The sequence below is a fragment of the Phyllostomus hastatus genome, unplaced genomic scaffold (genome assembly GCF_019186645.2).
Source record: "Phyllostomus hastatus isolate PE091 unplaced genomic scaffold, TTU_PhHast_1.1 phas_contig_196, whole genome shotgun sequence".
Taxonomy (NCBI): Eukaryota; Metazoa; Chordata; class Mammalia; order Chiroptera; family Phyllostomidae; genus Phyllostomus; species Phyllostomus hastatus.
The window spans coordinates 13,821,581-13,840,502 of record NW_025333709.1 but is presented as its reverse complement, the minus strand read 5'-3'; the positions used below and the strand labels follow the sequence as shown (position 1 = coordinate 13,840,502).

General features: G+C 35.6%; 1 protein-coding gene across 1 annotated transcript in view; it reads left to right on the top strand.

The window, feature by feature from the left end:
* The window catches only part of DHX15 (DEAH-box helicase 15), a 54,117-nt gene that overhangs the window by 9,570 nt on the left and 25,625 nt on the right, over positions 1-18,922 (top strand). The window contains exons 3-5 of the mRNA XM_045834209.1: positions 2,740-2,933; positions 16,705-16,864; positions 18,351-18,569. Of these exons, the coding sequence (XP_045690165.1) occupies positions 2,740-2,933; positions 16,705-16,864; positions 18,351-18,569 (573 nt within the window). The remainder of the gene's footprint in view (positions 1-2,739; positions 2,934-16,704; positions 16,865-18,350; positions 18,570-18,922) is intronic.

The following is an 18,922-nucleotide window of genomic DNA, read 5'->3' as shown; positions in this document are numbered from 1 at the left end:
ACTTTGTACCCTATACATTTAAAAAAAAGAAAAAAGAAATTCTCCAAACAGTATCAAGTAATGACTAACTTTGGACTGAGACTCAGTAAAGACTTTTCATGTTACAACTTGATTTGTACATGTGGTACCCATATACAAGAAACTAAAGTTAGTTCAGCCGAGGGACAGTATGAGCAAGGGCACAGGTTGAGAGAAGGCAAAGCATTGAGTGCCCTGGACAGAGTGTAGGCTGTATAGGAAGAGTGAGGTGGTGAGGTAGAGCAGGTGAGACTGGAACAGTAGGTTGGGCCTTAATAGATCTTCCTGAAGATTGGGAAGCCATCAGAGATTTTTTTCTTTTTTAACTGAAAGACCACTGTGAAGGCTTTTTTTGTTAATCTTCACCCGAGGATGTGTTTATTGATTTTAAAGAGAAAAATATTGATGTGAGAAACAAACATCAATTGGTTGCCTCCCATGTATGTACGCCCTGCCCAGGAATCGAACTAGCAACCTTTTGGTGTACGGGATGGCATTCAACCAGCTGAGCCACCTGGCCAGGGCCATCAGAGCTTTTTAATTGGAGGGGAAAGACAAGGATTTTGAAATAGTGTCCTCTTTGGTGAGAATGTTGATGACAGACTATGCAGGGCATCATAAAATACAGGGCAGTAGAATAAAGGATAGATTGGAATTAGGGTGTTAACTTTGGGGGCTTGGGAGGAATTAATAAATATTTGGAGGAAGGTGAGAAGTAGTTTCCTTGTTGAACTTGTTGAATTTGGGATACCATTCTTCAAGTAGAAATGACCACTAGGTCAGGGGTTAGAAGCAGAGTTAAGACTAACATTCAATATAGGTACTACAAGAATAGGACTACTTGGTATAAAACAAGAAGACTCAAAGGATTGAGGGTCAGCTTTTAGGAAAAAATCCACAAATGGAGGAAGGGAAGAAGCTGAAAGAGGAATAGCTTTAGAGAATCTGATCCCTGGTGTGAGTAGCCAAAGCCTGCATATGTCAGGACCTACTTCCCTTCTCGCTGCTATTCTTAGAAATGTGAATAGATGAATTGACTAAGCGGTACTCTAAATACTATTTGGGAATCCTTGAAAGTCCTTGAAACTGGTTCAAAGTTGCTGGAATTTTTATTTGTGCACTGAACAAACAAGACAGAAATACAACACATTCAAAATAGCAGATAAAAGAATCAGCTATCTTCCATTAAACCAGACATTAGAGGTAAGCAGAAGTATTAATATACTGTTGGTAAATTATTTTTTGCTTTGGAAAATTAGCTATTTTTAATAGAAAATGTTTATGTTCGATGAATTTTTGTTAGGAATTAATGTTTTAAATATTTCAGTTTTAATATCCCACTTCAGTAAATCTATTAGTTGTTTGGCATGCTAAGTTATTTTAAGAGTAAAAAGAGTTTCAGAGATCGAGTCAAAACTGCTGAATTAGCCAAAACTGTTACATTGCTTTTAAGTGGGAGTAAGCTATCCATTTCACTAGACTGAATTTATGAATCTGTGAGCTTTCTTGCTTCAAGAAATCTGAATTAATTTTAAACAGCTTTTATAGACTAGTGAGTGTTTTGTGGTTTGTTTGTTTTTTTTCTAATTTCATCTTGTTTGGTCCTACAAAAGACACTATGCATTTGTGAGAGGCTTGCTGAAATGAAGAGATACATATATAAAGCCTTGCAAGAAAACCACTTAAACTTTGGCGTGTGGGTTTACATACCCAGAGAGCGACTTTTCATGTAGTTGAGTGTTTTTGTTCATTTAAAATCCTTTAAAGATATGCATTGTTACGTCCCTAGAGAAGCGTTCCCTCCTTTCAGGTATTTGTCGGTGACAATACATCCCCAAGTTACAGAAGTAGTAATGGTATAGCAATCGATTTTCTTGAGGTATCAGTGTACAGATTCTGTAGCAAAATAAAATCCCCCCAAATGTGTGTGTTTTTTCCCCCATGTTTTTGTATCAATAGATTCTCACTTAATGTAGTAAGTACTTAGATTTTTTTTCCCATTGTTTTTTTCCCCTCAGGTAGTGAGGAACCCTGATATTAGAGGATGTTACCTTTTATTGATAATAAAATAGGGAGGAAATGCCCTGTTGTCATGGCAGTCATCCAGCTTGTGCTTGTTGGTTTTCCTTTCCCCTTGGCTGCCCTCCTTTATTCAGTGGAAGTGCTGCTGCTTCTCTAGGTCCTGTTGAATCTGACAGGACAATCACTAAAATTGACTTTCAGTATGGTACCTAGGGTGTTGCCATTGTGCATACCTCTCCTAGATTCTGCTGGCTTATAAACCAAATTTGAATTTAATGGAAAGATAATCGAGTTGTAAGTGCATGTGATTTATATTTTCACTTGCATTTTGTAACTCAAATTGTGTATGGACTAGAGTTACAGTTTATTAGAATATCCTTGGAAACTAACCTATGCTATTAATCAGAATTTTTTGTAAGTTGGGTTTTTTTCCCAGTGCATGCAGTGTAGAGCATATTCTTCAGCAAAGCCTCAGTGGACTTAGCCCACTCAGGAATGCAGTTATGTCATGTTGTTGTCATGCATGACCCTTCCTCGGCTTAGAGTGCTCGTTCTGTTAAGAGTTTGAGTTGTATATAATTTGTGGTGTGCCAAATTGAATTTTTGTTCCATTATTACAATGTGATAAAATACTTTATGTTAAATATACCTGGTATGCAGGCAGAGTAGAATTAATGTAAATGTGAAATTATTTGACAGATTCCACAGTGGTGTGTGGAGTACATGCGATCCTTACCAGGACCCAAGAGAGGAGTTGCCTGTACCCAGCCCAGGAGAGTGGCTGCAATGAGTGTGGCTCAGAGAGTTGCTGATGAAATGGATGTGATGTTGGGCCAGGAAGTTGGCTACTCCATTCGATTTGAAGACTGCAGTAGTGCAAAAACCATTCTTAAGTAAGTACTATCTTTAAACATGGACATTTTCTTTTTTCGTTTCTGCCACTAGACAGGGAACTTTGCTGTTGGAGTCTCAAGTCATCCAACTTTAGAATAGCCCAGAGTAGACCATCTTAAACTTACTAGATGACATTTCATTTTGAATTGTTTCTTGGTAGTAATACATAGATACAGAGTAGGCATTGAACTTCAAAGGTCAGATTTTAGTTACTTGGTACTGAATCTTAGGTGAAATGTCATATCATTTAAATATATAAAAGTAAAGTGACATCACATCTTAAGACAGTTACTTTTAGAAAGAATGATGTGTGGGATGTGATGCGATTTATTTGGGGGAGAGGCCTTTTAGTGTTAATTATACAACTGTTACCACACATATGTTATGTGCTAAAAGGAGAATCTTTTGTTCTATAATATATTCTTGGAGTCTTCTCAGAGTCCTCATTCCTCTTCACTGTAGTGTGGTGCACACGACTGACAACCATATTGAGCTTTCTAACATTTTACTTAGTTCTTAAAAATTTTTATCTTTATCTTAAACTTGTATTCCGTATAAGTGCTGATATATATGTTGCCTGATGGTACTTCTTTTGAAGCTTTCCCTTTTGTTGCTTCTGTTTATTCTGTATAGATGTTACATTTAAATCATTTTCTAAAAATGATGTCTTTGTCACAATGCAATCCTCCCCCAGAGGTTGTTTCTGAAAGACAATTTTGGAACACAATGTTGCATGGGTAGTAATATGTCTTTGATGGCAGAAATATAAATACAGTGTTATGTGGGGAAACAACATTTTATAGAAAATTTTTAATGTGTGAAGTGGAGTAGTGTAATGAATTTCTACATATTTATTATGCATCTTTAACCATGTCCAGTCTTTTTTGTCCAGATCCCAACCTTTTCCCTGTCTCCTAATTTGAAGCAAATCCTAGACATTATACTTTCATCTGTAAATATTTCAGTCTATGTCTCTCAGATAAGGTTTTAAAATATAACTGATACCACAACTTAAATTTTTTTCTTATGCAAAATACATATTCAGTTATTCTTCAGGCTGTATGTCATTATTTTCTAGTTTCTTTGATATATATTTCATTTTATTAGAACTTCAGATGAATGAATTCAGTATCATTTTTAATAGCAGTTGAACTTGTGTTTGCTTCAGGCATGTTTTTGGCTTAAAGTGTACTCTTCATTGGATACATTTTTTAGTTTATTGATAATCACATTGGTTGTAATTACAGTATAATTGACAAAAGAATTACTTAAAATCATAGCTTGTGGTTTCATATTACTTTAAAATGCAATACTATCAAGGACTAGAAGATAACAAGGGGCAGTTTTTATTCATGTTTAGGAGAAATAGTACTCTGACATTTGATTCAGTGTGCATTGAACTTCTCTTGGTAAGCCACAGTTGATCAGGGAGAAGAGAATTTGGAAAACTGGACAATGAGCAAGTTTTATGCAGTAGTGGGACTGTGTGTGATAGGGAGTGGTAGGCTGTCAAAAGATGTGCTTGTGAAGGATTTGGGTTCAGTTACTAGGGAGTAACAGGTAAGATTCGATAACTCAAAATGAAGGTATTTTTGGCATTACATTTTTTAAAAAATTTTAATTTTTTTATTGATTATACCATTACAGTTGTCTCATTTTTTTCTCTCCCCTTTATTTCCCTCCGCTCTGTACCTCCTCCTCCCACCAGCATTCCCTGCCTCTTAGTTCACATCCATGGGTCATACATACAAGTTCTTTGGCTTTCCCATTTCCTATACTATTCTTAACCTCCCCCTGTCTATTTTGTACCTACCAATTATGCTTCTCATTCTCTCCCCCCTTCCCCTTCCTGCTGATAACCCTCCATACATGATGTCCATTTCTGTGATTCTGTTCCTCTTCTAGTTGTTTGCCTAGTTTACTTTTGTTTTTTTAGCATCAGCTGTTGATGGTTGTAAGTTTGTTGTCATTTTAGTGTTAGAATTTTTGGTCATCTTTTTCTTAGATAAGTCCCTTTAACGTTTCATATAATAAGGGCTTGGTGATGCTGAACTCTTTTAACTTGACTTTATCCGGGAATCACTTTATTTGCCCTTCCACTCTAAATGATAGCTTTGCTGGATAGAGTAATCTTTGATGTAGGTCTTTTTGCCTTTTCATGGCTTTGAATACTTTCCAGCCCCTTCTTGCCTGTAAGATTTCTTTTGAGAAATCAGCTGATAGTCTTATGGGAACTCTTTTGTAGGTGACTATCTCCTTTTCTCTTGCTGCTTTTAAGATTCTCTCCTTATCTTTCATCTTGGGTAATGTAATTTATGGTGTGCCTTGGTGTATGCTTCTTTGGGTCCATCTTTGGGAGACTCTGGGCTTCCTAGACTTCCTGGAAGTCTATTTCCTTTACCAGACTGGAAGTTCTCCTCCATTATTTTTTCAAAAAAATTTTTTAATGAAATGGTTTCCAGAGGCTGTAACTAAATTTATTCCAAACAGAGTAAGGGTTTTGGGATTTCTTCTAGAATCTTCTGAAGACTTAGATCTAACCTAGAATCATCTTTAAGTGATAAATCCTATTTAATAGTACTGGGCTCGTGATAGTTCTAACGGGGATGCTCCATTGAAAAGAAGGTTGTATGAGGCAACAGCACATTGATGTTTCTCCCTCCCCCCTAAAAATAAGTAAATAAAATCCTTTTTCAAAAAGTGTTATGTGAAAGCCTAGATATATACAGGGTCCAATATAAGTTATGCCTGCTTGAGTGTGGTTGGTAGGGTAATAATATGGGTGTAACAATTTACAGCTTTAATTTAACATTTCACCTAAAATGTCATATGGTATGCTTAAGTTTGACATTGTTACAGAATTGCATGCTTATGATATTGTAACAAAAAATGAATGCTGTTTGTGCTGGACCCTGTATTTTGTATCATCACATCAACTCTTATTTTGAGAACATAGATGTTAAAAAGAATTAAAGCCTTAACTGAGGATTAGCTACATAATTAATTGGCTAGGAAGAGTGAATACATCAGACAACTATTGATATTTTCCATTAACTGTTTTTATATATAGACTTCAAATGTCTATGTGTCCATTGTGTAGCCAGATGTCTTTAGTTTTTCACCATGGGAAGGTGGTAAAGAAGACTAACTTGTGAAGTTCCTGCCCAAGGGCCTTTAGTCATTGTTGAAGATAGATACTATTTAAATAAGCTTACTTGAGAGTACTTTAGCTACATTAGTTAAAACATCTCTCTATACAATACAGATAAAGCGTCCAAAGATAGTTTCTTCAATTCTTTTCGGGACACTATACATAAATTTTAGGTTACAGGTCTAATATTGTGTCATTTTCCGAGGATTGGGTTTAGCATGAATTAGTGCACACTCCATTAGACCAGCCTTAAATAGCTAACCAGTCCCCCTCAGGCAAGTTAGTTTGCAGAACTCCCACCTGCTAAATGGTTTTTGCCTGCTCTCATCTTCTGCCTGAAGTCTTCTTTCTGCTGTCCTGGAAATTATGGGGAGGAGGGGAAGAACAAAAAACACAACGAGTAGCTGAAGAAGAGCAAGAACTGTTAGTGAAAGATAGCTGCCAAATTTGTAACTCATCCGAGAAAAATATCTACATTAATTTTTATGTATTTATATTCAAGTTAGAGGTTGGTACACTTTTTTTGCAGTGGATTTTAAGAAGCGCTTAGTAGTTGGAGTAAATTCATCCTTTTTTTTTCTTTAGGGAATGAAATAGTTCATAGTCTTGAGTCTCAATTTTTGACATCGTTAATTTGATAACTGATTTCAGTGTTATTTTGGGTGGTGGTTCCTTTTTGTCATCCATCCCCCTCCCAATTACTGGTCTAGTTTGATTTTGAGGGAACCCAGTAATTTGACACAAGTAATGCTTAGTCATTTAGTCACATAATAACTGAGTACTATTGTATGTTGGGCAGTGCTAGGTACAGTAGTAAAAAGTAAATCTCGTCCCTATCTCCATAAAAAAATAAAAAGCGTAATATTTCAAATTGTGATTAGGCTTCTGAAAGAGAACATTGCAGTTTATATGAAAACATGATTTGAGAACTTGATTTAGGTTGGAGAAGAGAAGGAAAATTTAAGTCAAGGCCTGAATTTAAAGTAATGGTTTGCTACATTTCAGGTTATGTTAACAGGGCGTAGATCTTCCTAGGTAGAGGGAACAGCATTTTTTAAAGCTTTTTTTTCTGCAGGGGAAAATAATCTTTTTATTTGAGAAGGCAATGTCCGCATATGTAAAGTTTCCAACTGATTTGTGTAAGTCAGCGATCTATTTCATATCACTTGAGATATTAGGGCTGCTTTTTGGACAGTATGGATGGTCACAGGTTAGTCTCTCTCTCTGTTGCCTGGTTGGAGTATAAACTCTTTGGGAACAGAGACTGTGTCTTTATATTTATACTTGCTTTGTGCATGGAACCCTTTTTTAAAAGAATCGGAGGAGAATGAAAGGGATAACAGTGTGAGATCTATCACTTTTTCAGCATAATTGTGGGAAAGTGGTAGGAATTTTTTATAGGGCTTTATTTTCCCTGATTTGTTAAAACTTCTCTTGGTGGAGAGGGTACAGTGACAGGGTGTACGTAATTTGCCTTTTATTCTGAATCTTTTGCTTTTGGATATCACATTCATTTCAATTTTGGAATATGTCACAAGGCTAAGGGCCCAATCTAGGGCAGTGTTTATGAAGCACAATGTTACAGCATTCTCAGAGGACACATGTTTTCATATATAACTTCGGGACAAGCTGCTAGGTAATCAAGGAAATTTAAAGACAAGATTGGTTGGAATCTATATAATTGACAATGAGGAATGAATATTCTTGGGTTTCAAGGTGATTTCAAGGCATGATAAGTCTCTTATAAAGCTTGAGGGAAAGAGATTTTGAACAAATCAGCCAAAGAAATGCTACCCTACATAATATAGATTTGAAACTAATAGGATTTTTTAATCTCCAAAAGCCAGTCTAGGCAAGAAGATGAGAGGAATTAAAAAATCTTTAACAAAGGTAAGAACCCAGGGCAAACCTGCTACAGTATGGTACTGGCTGGCACAGAACCTTTAAGGTTGACATCAGGGAAGGATTTTGCAGGATTGCCACAGCAGATTCTTTGGGGTTCGTGGAAACAAGTTTGAAGCACCAACTGCATAAGGCCTATGCTGAGATTCCAGAGTGGTTTCCAGTGCAGCAATTGTTTAAAAATAGATAAGTTGAGAAGACCATCAAAGGGAAATAGATGCTAGAACACAGACTCCAGGATCACAGTGTCTGGTTGCGTGCAAACTCTGCCACTTACTAGCTGTGATCTTGGCTACCTTAATAAACTTCCCTGTGCTTAGTGCTTTTTCAGAAGATGGAGCTAATAACTATGTCACGGGGTTGTTCTGAGATCCCATATGTTGATTTGTGTACAGCCCTTAGAGTAATTCCTGACACCCAGCAAGTGGTAAGTCAACATTGCTACTCTTGGTGCTGGTGGTGGTAAATGGCCAGTTTGAGAAATTACTGGATCTTTATTACCAGTTAACTCAGGTATCCCAGTTAATTAGAATGGGGTTATAAAACCAATTTAAGGAAATTCCTTTTAACACAAGTGAATTACAATTTTGGGGTTTTGACTTGAATTCAATCTTGACAGTACTTGTCCCTATGAAATGAATGAATACATGCAAGTTCTTTTTCAGGTTGGAGGTAAGATGTGGAAACAGGCCTTGGTATTTTAGAGATCATTAATTGTACAAATGTTAATTATAAGCTAATTTATTGAACATCTGTTATTTGGTAGGTTTCATTCTAACTCACGTATAGCACTGAAATTAGGTAAAGGCAGTTTTACTGGCTATTTAGAAGGGTTTGGGGATAAAGAGTAAATGTGGTTATTCGCCACTCAAGCAGTTCTTATCAGAAAAGTTACTGTTATCACTCTAGAATCACTGGCTTTTGTTAATTCATGGAAAGCTGGAGTTTGCATATGTTATTATTTTTGATGACTGTTGTGCTTCTATTAATACTTAAGCACTTGCAAGGTATTAGTTATAGAAGGCCCTTTGTTTACAGTTCCAATGTCTTTATAAGTATAAAACAACATACATTGATCCTAGCTTTCTGTAAATTCTCTTGTGAGGATGGTGAAGCATTTCTTTCAAAATCTGAAAAATTTGGGGAATGAACAGTGTATTTTGAAAAAAATATTTTTTTTTTCTATTCTAACTGAAGCATACAGAAATACAGTTGTGTGCTTTGGCTGCTGATGATTTAGCGAAGAATCATGGGAGGGTACATACCATAAATAGGATTTGACTTTTTTTGTCCCCTTTTTTTGGTATTAGGAATGCATTAAAACATTTCAGATTCCAGTTTATTTGAAGTGCCATATGGAACCCTTCTGTGTGACTCTGCATCTACTAGTTTGTTCTTACTGTAATCAGTATCGTGCTACCATGCTGTTATGATTACAGTTAGGTTAGTGTTGCTTGATACTGTGTAATGTTTTTACTAAGAATACATCAAATTGAACTGGAACCTGTATAATTCTTTGTTTATCCCTTTACCAATGAAAAGAACATTAAGTATATAAAAGGACTGTTGCTGGTGTCACTGGCTCTTTGCCTTGGTTGGGGAGGTAAGCTATGAAGCATTAAGAAGGAAGTTTGAGTGTCACATGCATTGGAGGTTGTTTTTTTCCTGAGCTGAGAAAGATGGAGAGACTTTGACAGGAAGATTGATTAGGTTTTAAATAGAGTGGATGTTACAATGATGCTACCTTGGTTTACAGCATGCTTATTGTCTGGGTAGTTTGTGTGTGTGTGTGTATGTGTGTGTGTGTGGTACTCCAGCTCAAAAGAGTTAACTCAGAATTTCTTTTATTTAGTACTTCAGTCCTAACAACTTAAGTATTTATGTTCTAACAACTTAGTAGCTTTTTAAACAAATACCACACATAAATTGAAAGAAAAAAATAATTTTATTCTTAACCACCATTATAAGCACCACTCGAAGTCAGGGATACATTCCAAGAAATGTGTCAGTAGATGATTTTGTTGCTGTGCAAACATCACAGAGTGGACTTATACAAACGTAGCTTGCCACACACCTAGGCTATATGTTATACTAGTATATGCTGTCTGTTAACATCATTATTCAGTGCATGACTGTACAGAGAGGTGTTAAGATTATTATACAGTAATCTAAACTCATATTGTGCTAGGGGATTATACATAAGCTGTCCTTGAGGAGATCTTAATATTGAACTACAAAATGTCTTGCTTTTTTAAGCTGCTGTGTTCACATGGATTAGGTTTGTGAAATTGTCATACCTTCATGTGACTATATAATTGAGAAATACATGTGTTAGCCATCTTGAATCCAAAAATAGATCACTTAAAAGAGGAAAATAACTCCATTTTAAGGTGACATGTATACTTAGAGCAATTTTTTTTGTATCTGTGACATACTGAAGTAATTAATATTGGAAAGAATTGCCTTGTTTTGATGAAGGAAGGTAAATTGATGGTTTTTATCCGTAGTTACTGAAAAAGTCTAATAGCATTCACTCTGGGCATGTTTAAAAATTGTTTCCTTTTTTTGGTAACCAGGCTCTTTATAGTGTTGACGTTGTGAAGGATGGTTAGGGTATTTATTCTCACCATATTTAGTAGTGAAGAGAGCTGTTTTTAAAGTCATTATACTATATATAGTGTGTCTTCTAAAATAGTTCTTGATAAGTGAAAGCTGTTTTTAGTTTTTTTGTTCCTGTGTTCCTTACTGTTGTCATTCAAAAAGTATTTTACTAATCAGAGGTATAAGCAATAATATGTTATGTGGTAGGGAGAATAAAAGACTTTCTTTTGATCAGTCTCTTTCAGAAGTCTTAATCTATTTTAACTGTGAAGAAATTACTATATACCAACCTGTTTGTGTAGGCATTTTCATGTGGGTGGCTTTGATTTTAACTTTAAACCTATACATTCACTTATCACTATTAATGTAGGACCAATGCCATTTCCCCGAATGTGGGCCCTTTGGAGTTCCATCATGCAGTAAAATATCCACTTAAGGTGGGGTTTAAATGTCAAACACTTTTAAAATACACAGGTGTTGCTTTTCTGGAATTCAGGAGAATTTAGTCTTGAGAAATATGGAATTCTAGATACCTTTCACTCTTTTACAGTTCCTTCCTGCGTGTGAGTGTGTGGGGGGGGGGCATCTTTTTCAAGCTTTTGTGAAGCATGCAACTTAGGATACATGTATACAGCTCTTTGTGCTAAGACTTTATTATTTCATGTCAAATACAATTAATCCAACTGGTAGGAACAGATACATGCCTATACTACTATATGTTTTATAGAGGGTAGGATGATCCCAATTTATCAGGTGAAAGTTAAGAGTGCACTGTGAATTTGATAGCAAATAATTTGCAAGTGCCAGAGAGTTGATGTACTAGGTGCTTCATATGCATTGTTTTGTTTAACTTAAACACTAGCTGCCAAGTTCTTATTTTACAAGCGGGGCATCAGAGAAGTTGAACTTGTTCAAGAGGTCAGGCACTACTAAGAAAACAGGAACTTGAACCTAGGCTTGTCTTAGAATAAGAATGTGTTCTTAACCACTGTATGTTATTTCCATCCTCATTCCTCCTGTCTCCATGTAAATTTCTATGTGTAAATATGTGTAAATCTGTCCTAGGTAATAGGGAAAGCAATAAATCAAATTACTCAGATTCAATAATGCCAGTCATTTATAATAGGTACTCCTTGAAACAGATGTTTAAGAATTTTGGGGGTCATGTTGAGTCAATTTTGGGTTATTTACAAACGTGGTTTTGATTTATTTGCGTATTTAGTTATGGCAGGATAACACCCATACTTTGAAAGGTAATCAGATCCTAACAATATTGGAATAGTACTTCAAAAATAGGATTTTCCTAACAAGTTAACTTTAGCGTTTAAAGCAGGGCTGTTCCAAGACATAGAGCTGCTGGTTTCACTGACATCGAATTTTGAGATTGTTCTAGAAAAACATTGCCTCATTCTTTATAATGGCTATATAGACTATTTAACTAGTTCTATTGATGAACACACAAATTTGCTGGTTTTGTTATTAAAAATTGCTGCTGCCCTTAGTACCCTCTTACAACTTGGTACATACACTTTTTTCACATATGCACAGGTGTATAACTGAAATAAGTTTCCAACAAATGAAACTGAAAGGGTAAAAGGGTATGTTTGAATTTTATTAGCTGTTGCCAGATTGCCCTCCATGGAGATTTTACCTACTCTGGCCACTAAGGAATGAGCAAATGGCATGTTTTCATACCCTTGCCAGCCCTGTGTTGTGGACCTTTTATCTTTGTCAGTGTTGTAATTGAGAAATGGAATCTCATCATGGTTTTAATTTGCGTTTCTTTCGTATGAAATTGAGCATCTCTACATCTGTTTATGAGCCATTTGTATTTCTTTTTGGAGTCTGAGGCTTGCTTTCTAGAAATATTGCTACCTGGTTGGCAGTCATTGGTAAGATGCTACTTAAAATGCATCCCAGTAACAGAAGGTAAATTTGAAAGAAACATACAATGTTATCGATTGATGGGATTTGCTATCTGGTCTTTTTTTTTGTTTTTTGTTTTTTGTTTTTACTTTTTTACTTTTTATGCTATTACAGTTGTCCCACCCCCTGCACTGTTCATATTTACCTCTCACTGATTGGTAGAAGCTTCTAAAACAAAATTAGCATTTGGCATATAAGGTTAAGTTTTTGTCCAGTTTGCTCTGTCTTTGTAATATAGGGGTTGGCCAAAGAAGTTTGCAGTTGTATGTGAGGTTATTCTTGTGTTATTTATTTATTAAATTATTGTATTTTTTACTATTAACCTATTTTTGCCCACACCAGTACTTCATGCCATGAAGAAACCTTAAACATTTTGTGCAAGTATTTAATTAACAACTTTTTTAAAACATTGGGTTGTGCATCACATCCTGCCAAAGTTTTTTAAAAATAACTTAATCCCTCTGTTCTAGTGTTTTGTTTTTGTTTGAAACACCTTTGATTAATCAGGCCTTTTGGAGGTGGGGTGAGGTTCAAGATAGGGATTTAGGAAGGCTCCCTTCTCCCCTCGTCCCCCTCCCCCTATTTCTCTCTCCATCCCCACACATACCACCCCAAATAACATAACACTGAGTTATTGGAGGTTGCATTCATAACTTGAACAGTAGTCAGTGACACTTTTTAAAGTTATGAATACTATATATAGTTTTAACATTTTTTAAGGCGTTCATTTTGGAAAACGTTTTTTTACCGTTCTGTGGATCTTTTTCCTTTATTTATGATGTTTTTAGGAACCAGACAACTTGAGATGCTTCAAAAAAATTATACATAAATATAGGTAAACACAAAACTATAAAGCAGTAATGTGTTTGCAGTTCATAATGTTTTGCCATGCATACTTTGCTTATCTTGGAGTTGGTGATGTTGACTGGGGTCAGAGTTGGTTGTTGGCTTTTAGTTGTACTATGCCATCTGTGTGTGCCCATTGCAAAAGCAGTTAAGCTAAGTTGATACTATTCAGCACTCTAGCATTTTTGTTTTTGTTTTATTTGGAAATAGGAACTCTTTTTAACTTCCTCCAAGTATGTTTTTGCTGCTTTAGGCATCTGCTTTGCTTAATCTACCCTTTCCTACCTCTTGCTTAACTTGATTAATTCACACTAGTGCTTCTCACACTTTGGCAAGCATCAGAATCACATGAAAACTTCTGTTTTTAAGACTATTTGTTTATATGGGGGGGAGAAAGAGGGAAGGAAACATCAGTGTGTGGTTGCTTCTCGAGCACCCCCTACTGGGGACCTGGCCCACAATCCAGGCATGTGCCCTGACTGGGAATTGAACTGGAGACCCTTTGGCTCGCAGGCTGGCACTCAGTCTATTGAGCCACACCAGCCAGGGCAGAATCACATGAAAACTTGATCCATAGAGCGCAGATTGCTATGCTTCTCCTTTTCCCAGGTGATGTGGATGACTTGCATGTGGGTCTTCGTCCCAGAAAAGGAAAACACTGGATAATAGGGAGGGTACTTGGTAAGATACAGACTTTGGCTGTCTTATGCAATTTTTGTTTAATACTTTATTATTGAAACTTCAAAATTATATAATCACAATTTTATTGTTGTAACACCCCATTCTTGTGATCCACCCCTTAGCCTGGGTAAATAATTTCATTACTACTATAAAATGTAGTGCAGATTGATTTAGGCAAAGAAAAAAGGCTGTAGTTATAGGAGTACCAGTATCTGATTCTGCCTTTTTTATGCTATGTCAGGTTAAAATTTTTATTTATTTTTATTTTAAGGAAAGGGGTCATGGCATCTACACACAAGTGTGCACAAACTGAGACTCTGGGACAAGTGTTAGTGTAGGAGGGGCCTAGGATTGGAATTGGTACACTGATACCTAGTCTTGATAAGCTGTTAAACTGGTTTTGAGATGCTGGAAAAGTTAACTGCTTATCTTAAAAAGAGGCCTTCCAGTTAAAACAATGTCCTTTTTCCTGAAGCTCTCTGTTGTACAAATGTCAGTGTCCTCATATTAACTGGTGATGCAGGGCATAACTGTAGCTTCTCGTGGAATTGGATCTCACTGGGTGATGAACAGTTTAATAAAGAGGAGTGTCCTGCAGTCTGTCTTTGGAACCTAGAGTAATAGAGTTTGGGCTTAGTTGACCATTTAACCTAGTACATTTAATATCATAGTTGTTAATAAAGCAAGACAAATAATAGTTTCATTAATCTTAATTTACAGTATTTACAGTCTGCCATTTGTAACATTTCCCCTCTTAGAAAAATATAAAAGAATGAGTATTTGAGTCTGCCCTCCTTTTGAGTGCTTCTATATTGTGGTCGTCTGAAGCTTGGTGAATGTTAAGAAGTAAAAGATCAAAGTAAAGGGTTGGTTTTTTAAGATCTGTATTAAGGAGGTTTCAAGTTAAAGTCTGATACCTTTATCAGTTGTGACTTTCTTACATTTTTTAACATGTGAAATTTGTGTGCATTTTACGATCTATAAGGGTCTTACAAACTGGTGGCAGTTGGGTGGTTGTCATTGCCTGTGAATTCTTGATCTAATTTTACATATTGTTAGTTCAATCAAGTAATATACATTTTTGGAACTATGCATTGAGCTCATTAAAATGCCTTAAAAATATGACATTAGGATTCCATGTTAATATGAGTAGGCTAGGAAGCTGAGCAGTAGATTGTAAATTTGGTAGTATTTAAACAAATGTTGGAAGAGTGACCAATTCTTTTATCTTTTTTGCCATGTAAAGCAGCAAATGAGCTTTGTGGAATCTAAGGAGATTGACTCACAAGAAGATGAAACTACTTATGTTTTGCTATTAAGATAATGTGCAAAAAGTTTGCCTGTCTCCTGTCAGTATTAACTAACATCTAAAGGCAGGAGAAATTACCAAATGTCCTCAAATAGATCAAAGACATTTTAAAGCAACTAGAGGCTATAATGTAGCTGATTCATACACTGTGCTACACTTGTCGTTAAGGCATTGAGTCATAATTTAATTGACACATTTTTTTCTTTCATGGTCTTAATATAAAACAGTCTTGCAGATAATGCTGTGTCTATTCCAGAAATGTATTCAGGTGAAATAGAGGATTTATTTCTCTTGTATACTGTGAATTTGTTGAATTTACTGCTCCAACAGATGGCATCAGCTAAAAATATCAAGTTGGTCCATGAAGGATTAGGTTAGACTAATTTGTGAAAAATAGAGCCAAAATAGTGAAGTCATAAATGATGACCTCAGATTTTATACCGCTTTTAAATCTGTAAATAAAATCATGGATTTTGTATTTAATGGAATGAGCTGTGACTTCATTGTTTTCAGGCAGTCTTTGTTTTGTCCAGGTGCCAAACTAAGGATAGTTGTTCTGTATTAGTGACAGTAATAGCCAGAATTAATGGACAGGAGATGGCTGACCCATACAACCATTCTGTAAACCACCTTTCAACAAGTGCTTGGATTCCAAATTAGCCAACTTCTTTTGAGTTTCCTTCTCTTGAGTTCATTGATCTAGCTGCTGTCATATGGCTTTTCTCTTGATATATTTCTGTCAACATTTTTTTATTACTAATGCTGCTCCTCATTTCATGAATGTATTTGTGTGTGTGTGTGTGTGTGTGTGTGTGTGTGTGTGTGTGTGCTTCTTTATGATCATTTCATTGAATTGGGTGTGGTAGGGGAAAGTGGGGTTGTAAACCCATCTGCTCTCTTAGCCATTTCGAACCAGAACCTGCTGTAGCTCAAGTAAAGAATTATTAAGGCTTTAAAGAAATGCATGTTTGCATTCAGTAACATTTTAGTGATGTAATGTTATAAAGCAACTTAAAATGGTTCATTTGTTTTATGGGTTGATTATTTGTGTGTGTCGAATTTTGCTTTATTTGGTATTTGTGGAGTCATGTGATCATTATATTTTGTATCAGGCTTGGTGCATTTTAATATTGCAATCATATTTGACTATGATTGGCAATGTGTATAGTGTGTTTGATATATACTCTGAAGTTTAATTTTGAAAATGATTGTAAGACAGTAGTACATTTGTTCGGGTAGAGCTTTGGGGCAAATTTTGGCTTATCTGATGTTTTGCATTTCATTTTTATGTCATGAAGTTTAGTTTTACAATTCTCTAAAAGAAACTTGACCGACACATTCTTTGTGAATGTAGGTACATGACTGATGGGATGTTACTTCGTGAAGCCATGAATGATCCCCTCCTGGAGCGTTATGGTGTGATAATTCTTGATGAGGCTCATGAAAGGACATTGGCTACAGATATTCTCATGGGTGTTCTGAAGGAAGTTGTAAGACAGAGATCAGATTTAAAGGTGAGGTAATTTCTTTCACTTACTTCGTTCATAAACATTTGTACATATAAAAAAACAAATACTGGTCAATAATAAGTATTTTTTAAAAATCAACTGTGAGAGAATCAAACAGTAAGTTGCCTACATTGCTTTTTTTTCTTCTAATCTGTTCTGCTGTGTCTTTTAGACTTTACTTATACTTTTGAGTACTGTGTTTTTAAGGCAGATCTTTTCCATTTCTAACATATCCAGTAGTTTTGTAGCCCTTCTGTTCACCCTGCCCTATATTAAGTACAGGGGGTTCTAAGGATCAAATCTTTGTCCTTGTCCCAACATAAATACACCCATTATAATTCATAATGCTGGTGAGTGGGAATAGCTATACTGAGAACAATCCACTTCTTAGAAATACATTTTCATGCATAAGCATAATACATGCTTATCCTAAGTTTTTTGCCTTCTGTCATACCAGTTGACTAGTATAACTGTTGATAAGGACTTAAAACTGACTAATCTGGCCTCTTTTTAATGGCTAGGTATGTATTTATAAAAATTAAATTATGCTTTTGAAGAACTATATGAGTACTACCATTATTAATTAAGCTTTATGAGCTATTGAAGTTTTAGGGGAGAAGTCAAAGCAGAAATTAAGGACTAATAGAGTGTTTTGTGGAGGGAGCCTTCTTATGTAAATTTTTTTTTAGTCTTTTCCTCTTTGTTTCTTTTTTTAAAGATTATATTTATTTATTTTTAGGGAAAGGGAAGGAGAGAGGGAGAGAAATAACAGTGTGTGGTTGCCTCTTGCATGCCCCCCACTCGGGACCTGACCCACAGCAACCCAACCATGTGCCCTGACAGGAATTGAACTGGCAACCCTTTGGTTCACAGGCTGGTGCTCAGTCCACTGAGCTACACCAGCCAGGGCTATTTAAGTAAATTTTTAATGAGCTAGATAATGTACAATTTACATAGAAGGATAATTGTACAGTCGTGCAGCCCTGCACCTGAACAGCCTTTCGTAGTTGTGGCTTTTTTAAAAAGGAAACCAATTCCCCGCTCCCCGGAATCTTTCTAAAGAAGTCGTGTTTATTAAAGGTGATTTGGAAGAAGGGAAAAAGTTTATATCAGTGTCATTGATTCTTTTTGTTTTTCCCTATGTGCAGTGTTCGTGTGTGCATGTTTCAGTAATGGGAGCAGTAATCATAATGCATATTAATGATGTCTTTTACTTTTACATAATATGTAACTTTATGAACTTTGGTTTTTAAGTTATTTCATGAAGTTAAAATTGTACTCTATTTGATGTTAGGTTTATTTCCAATTTTGTTCAATGTAAATAACTGCTGCTCAGTCTGAATTTGCTTTTTAAATCACAATTTATTAGTGAGAAGACTTGTAGACTTTTTTTATAACTGATATACATTGATATTAAATCTTAACTTTTTTTAATAAAGACTACCTAATCCTTAAAGGCAACTTCATATAATTTACTTTTTTCTCCCCCCAGGTTATAGTTATGAGTGCCACTCTAGATGCAGGAAAATTCCAGATTTATTTTGATAACTGTCCTCTCTTAACTATTCCTGGACGTACACATCCTGTTGAGATCTTTTATACTCCTGAACCAGAAAGGGATTACCTTGAAGCAGCAATTAGAACAGTGATCCAAATTCATATGTGTGAAGAAGAGGAGGGGGATCTTCTACTTTTCTTAACTGGTCAAGAGGTATCGTCATTATTGCTTCATTATTTAGCTGTTGGTGTATTATTTCTATATGCAACAATTTTAAACCTAAGAACTTTACATATATTAACCATTTTTTTAACCCCGATATTTAAAGTTTTTCTTCATCCTGATTGTATTTATATATCAAATAATATAAACCATATTATCCATGTACTCTAAGAATATCTATTTATACCAGTAGTGTTTGTGTTCTAGTTAATTATCCTAAGAATGTTAAATGGTTTTTGGAATTTCAAGATTTAGCAGTTTAGTCTCTGTTTGGGAGAGGCTTAGGTGGTCAGCAGTGTCTGGTAATTTGCAGTTTTGCTGAGGTATGAAGTTGAATCACAGCT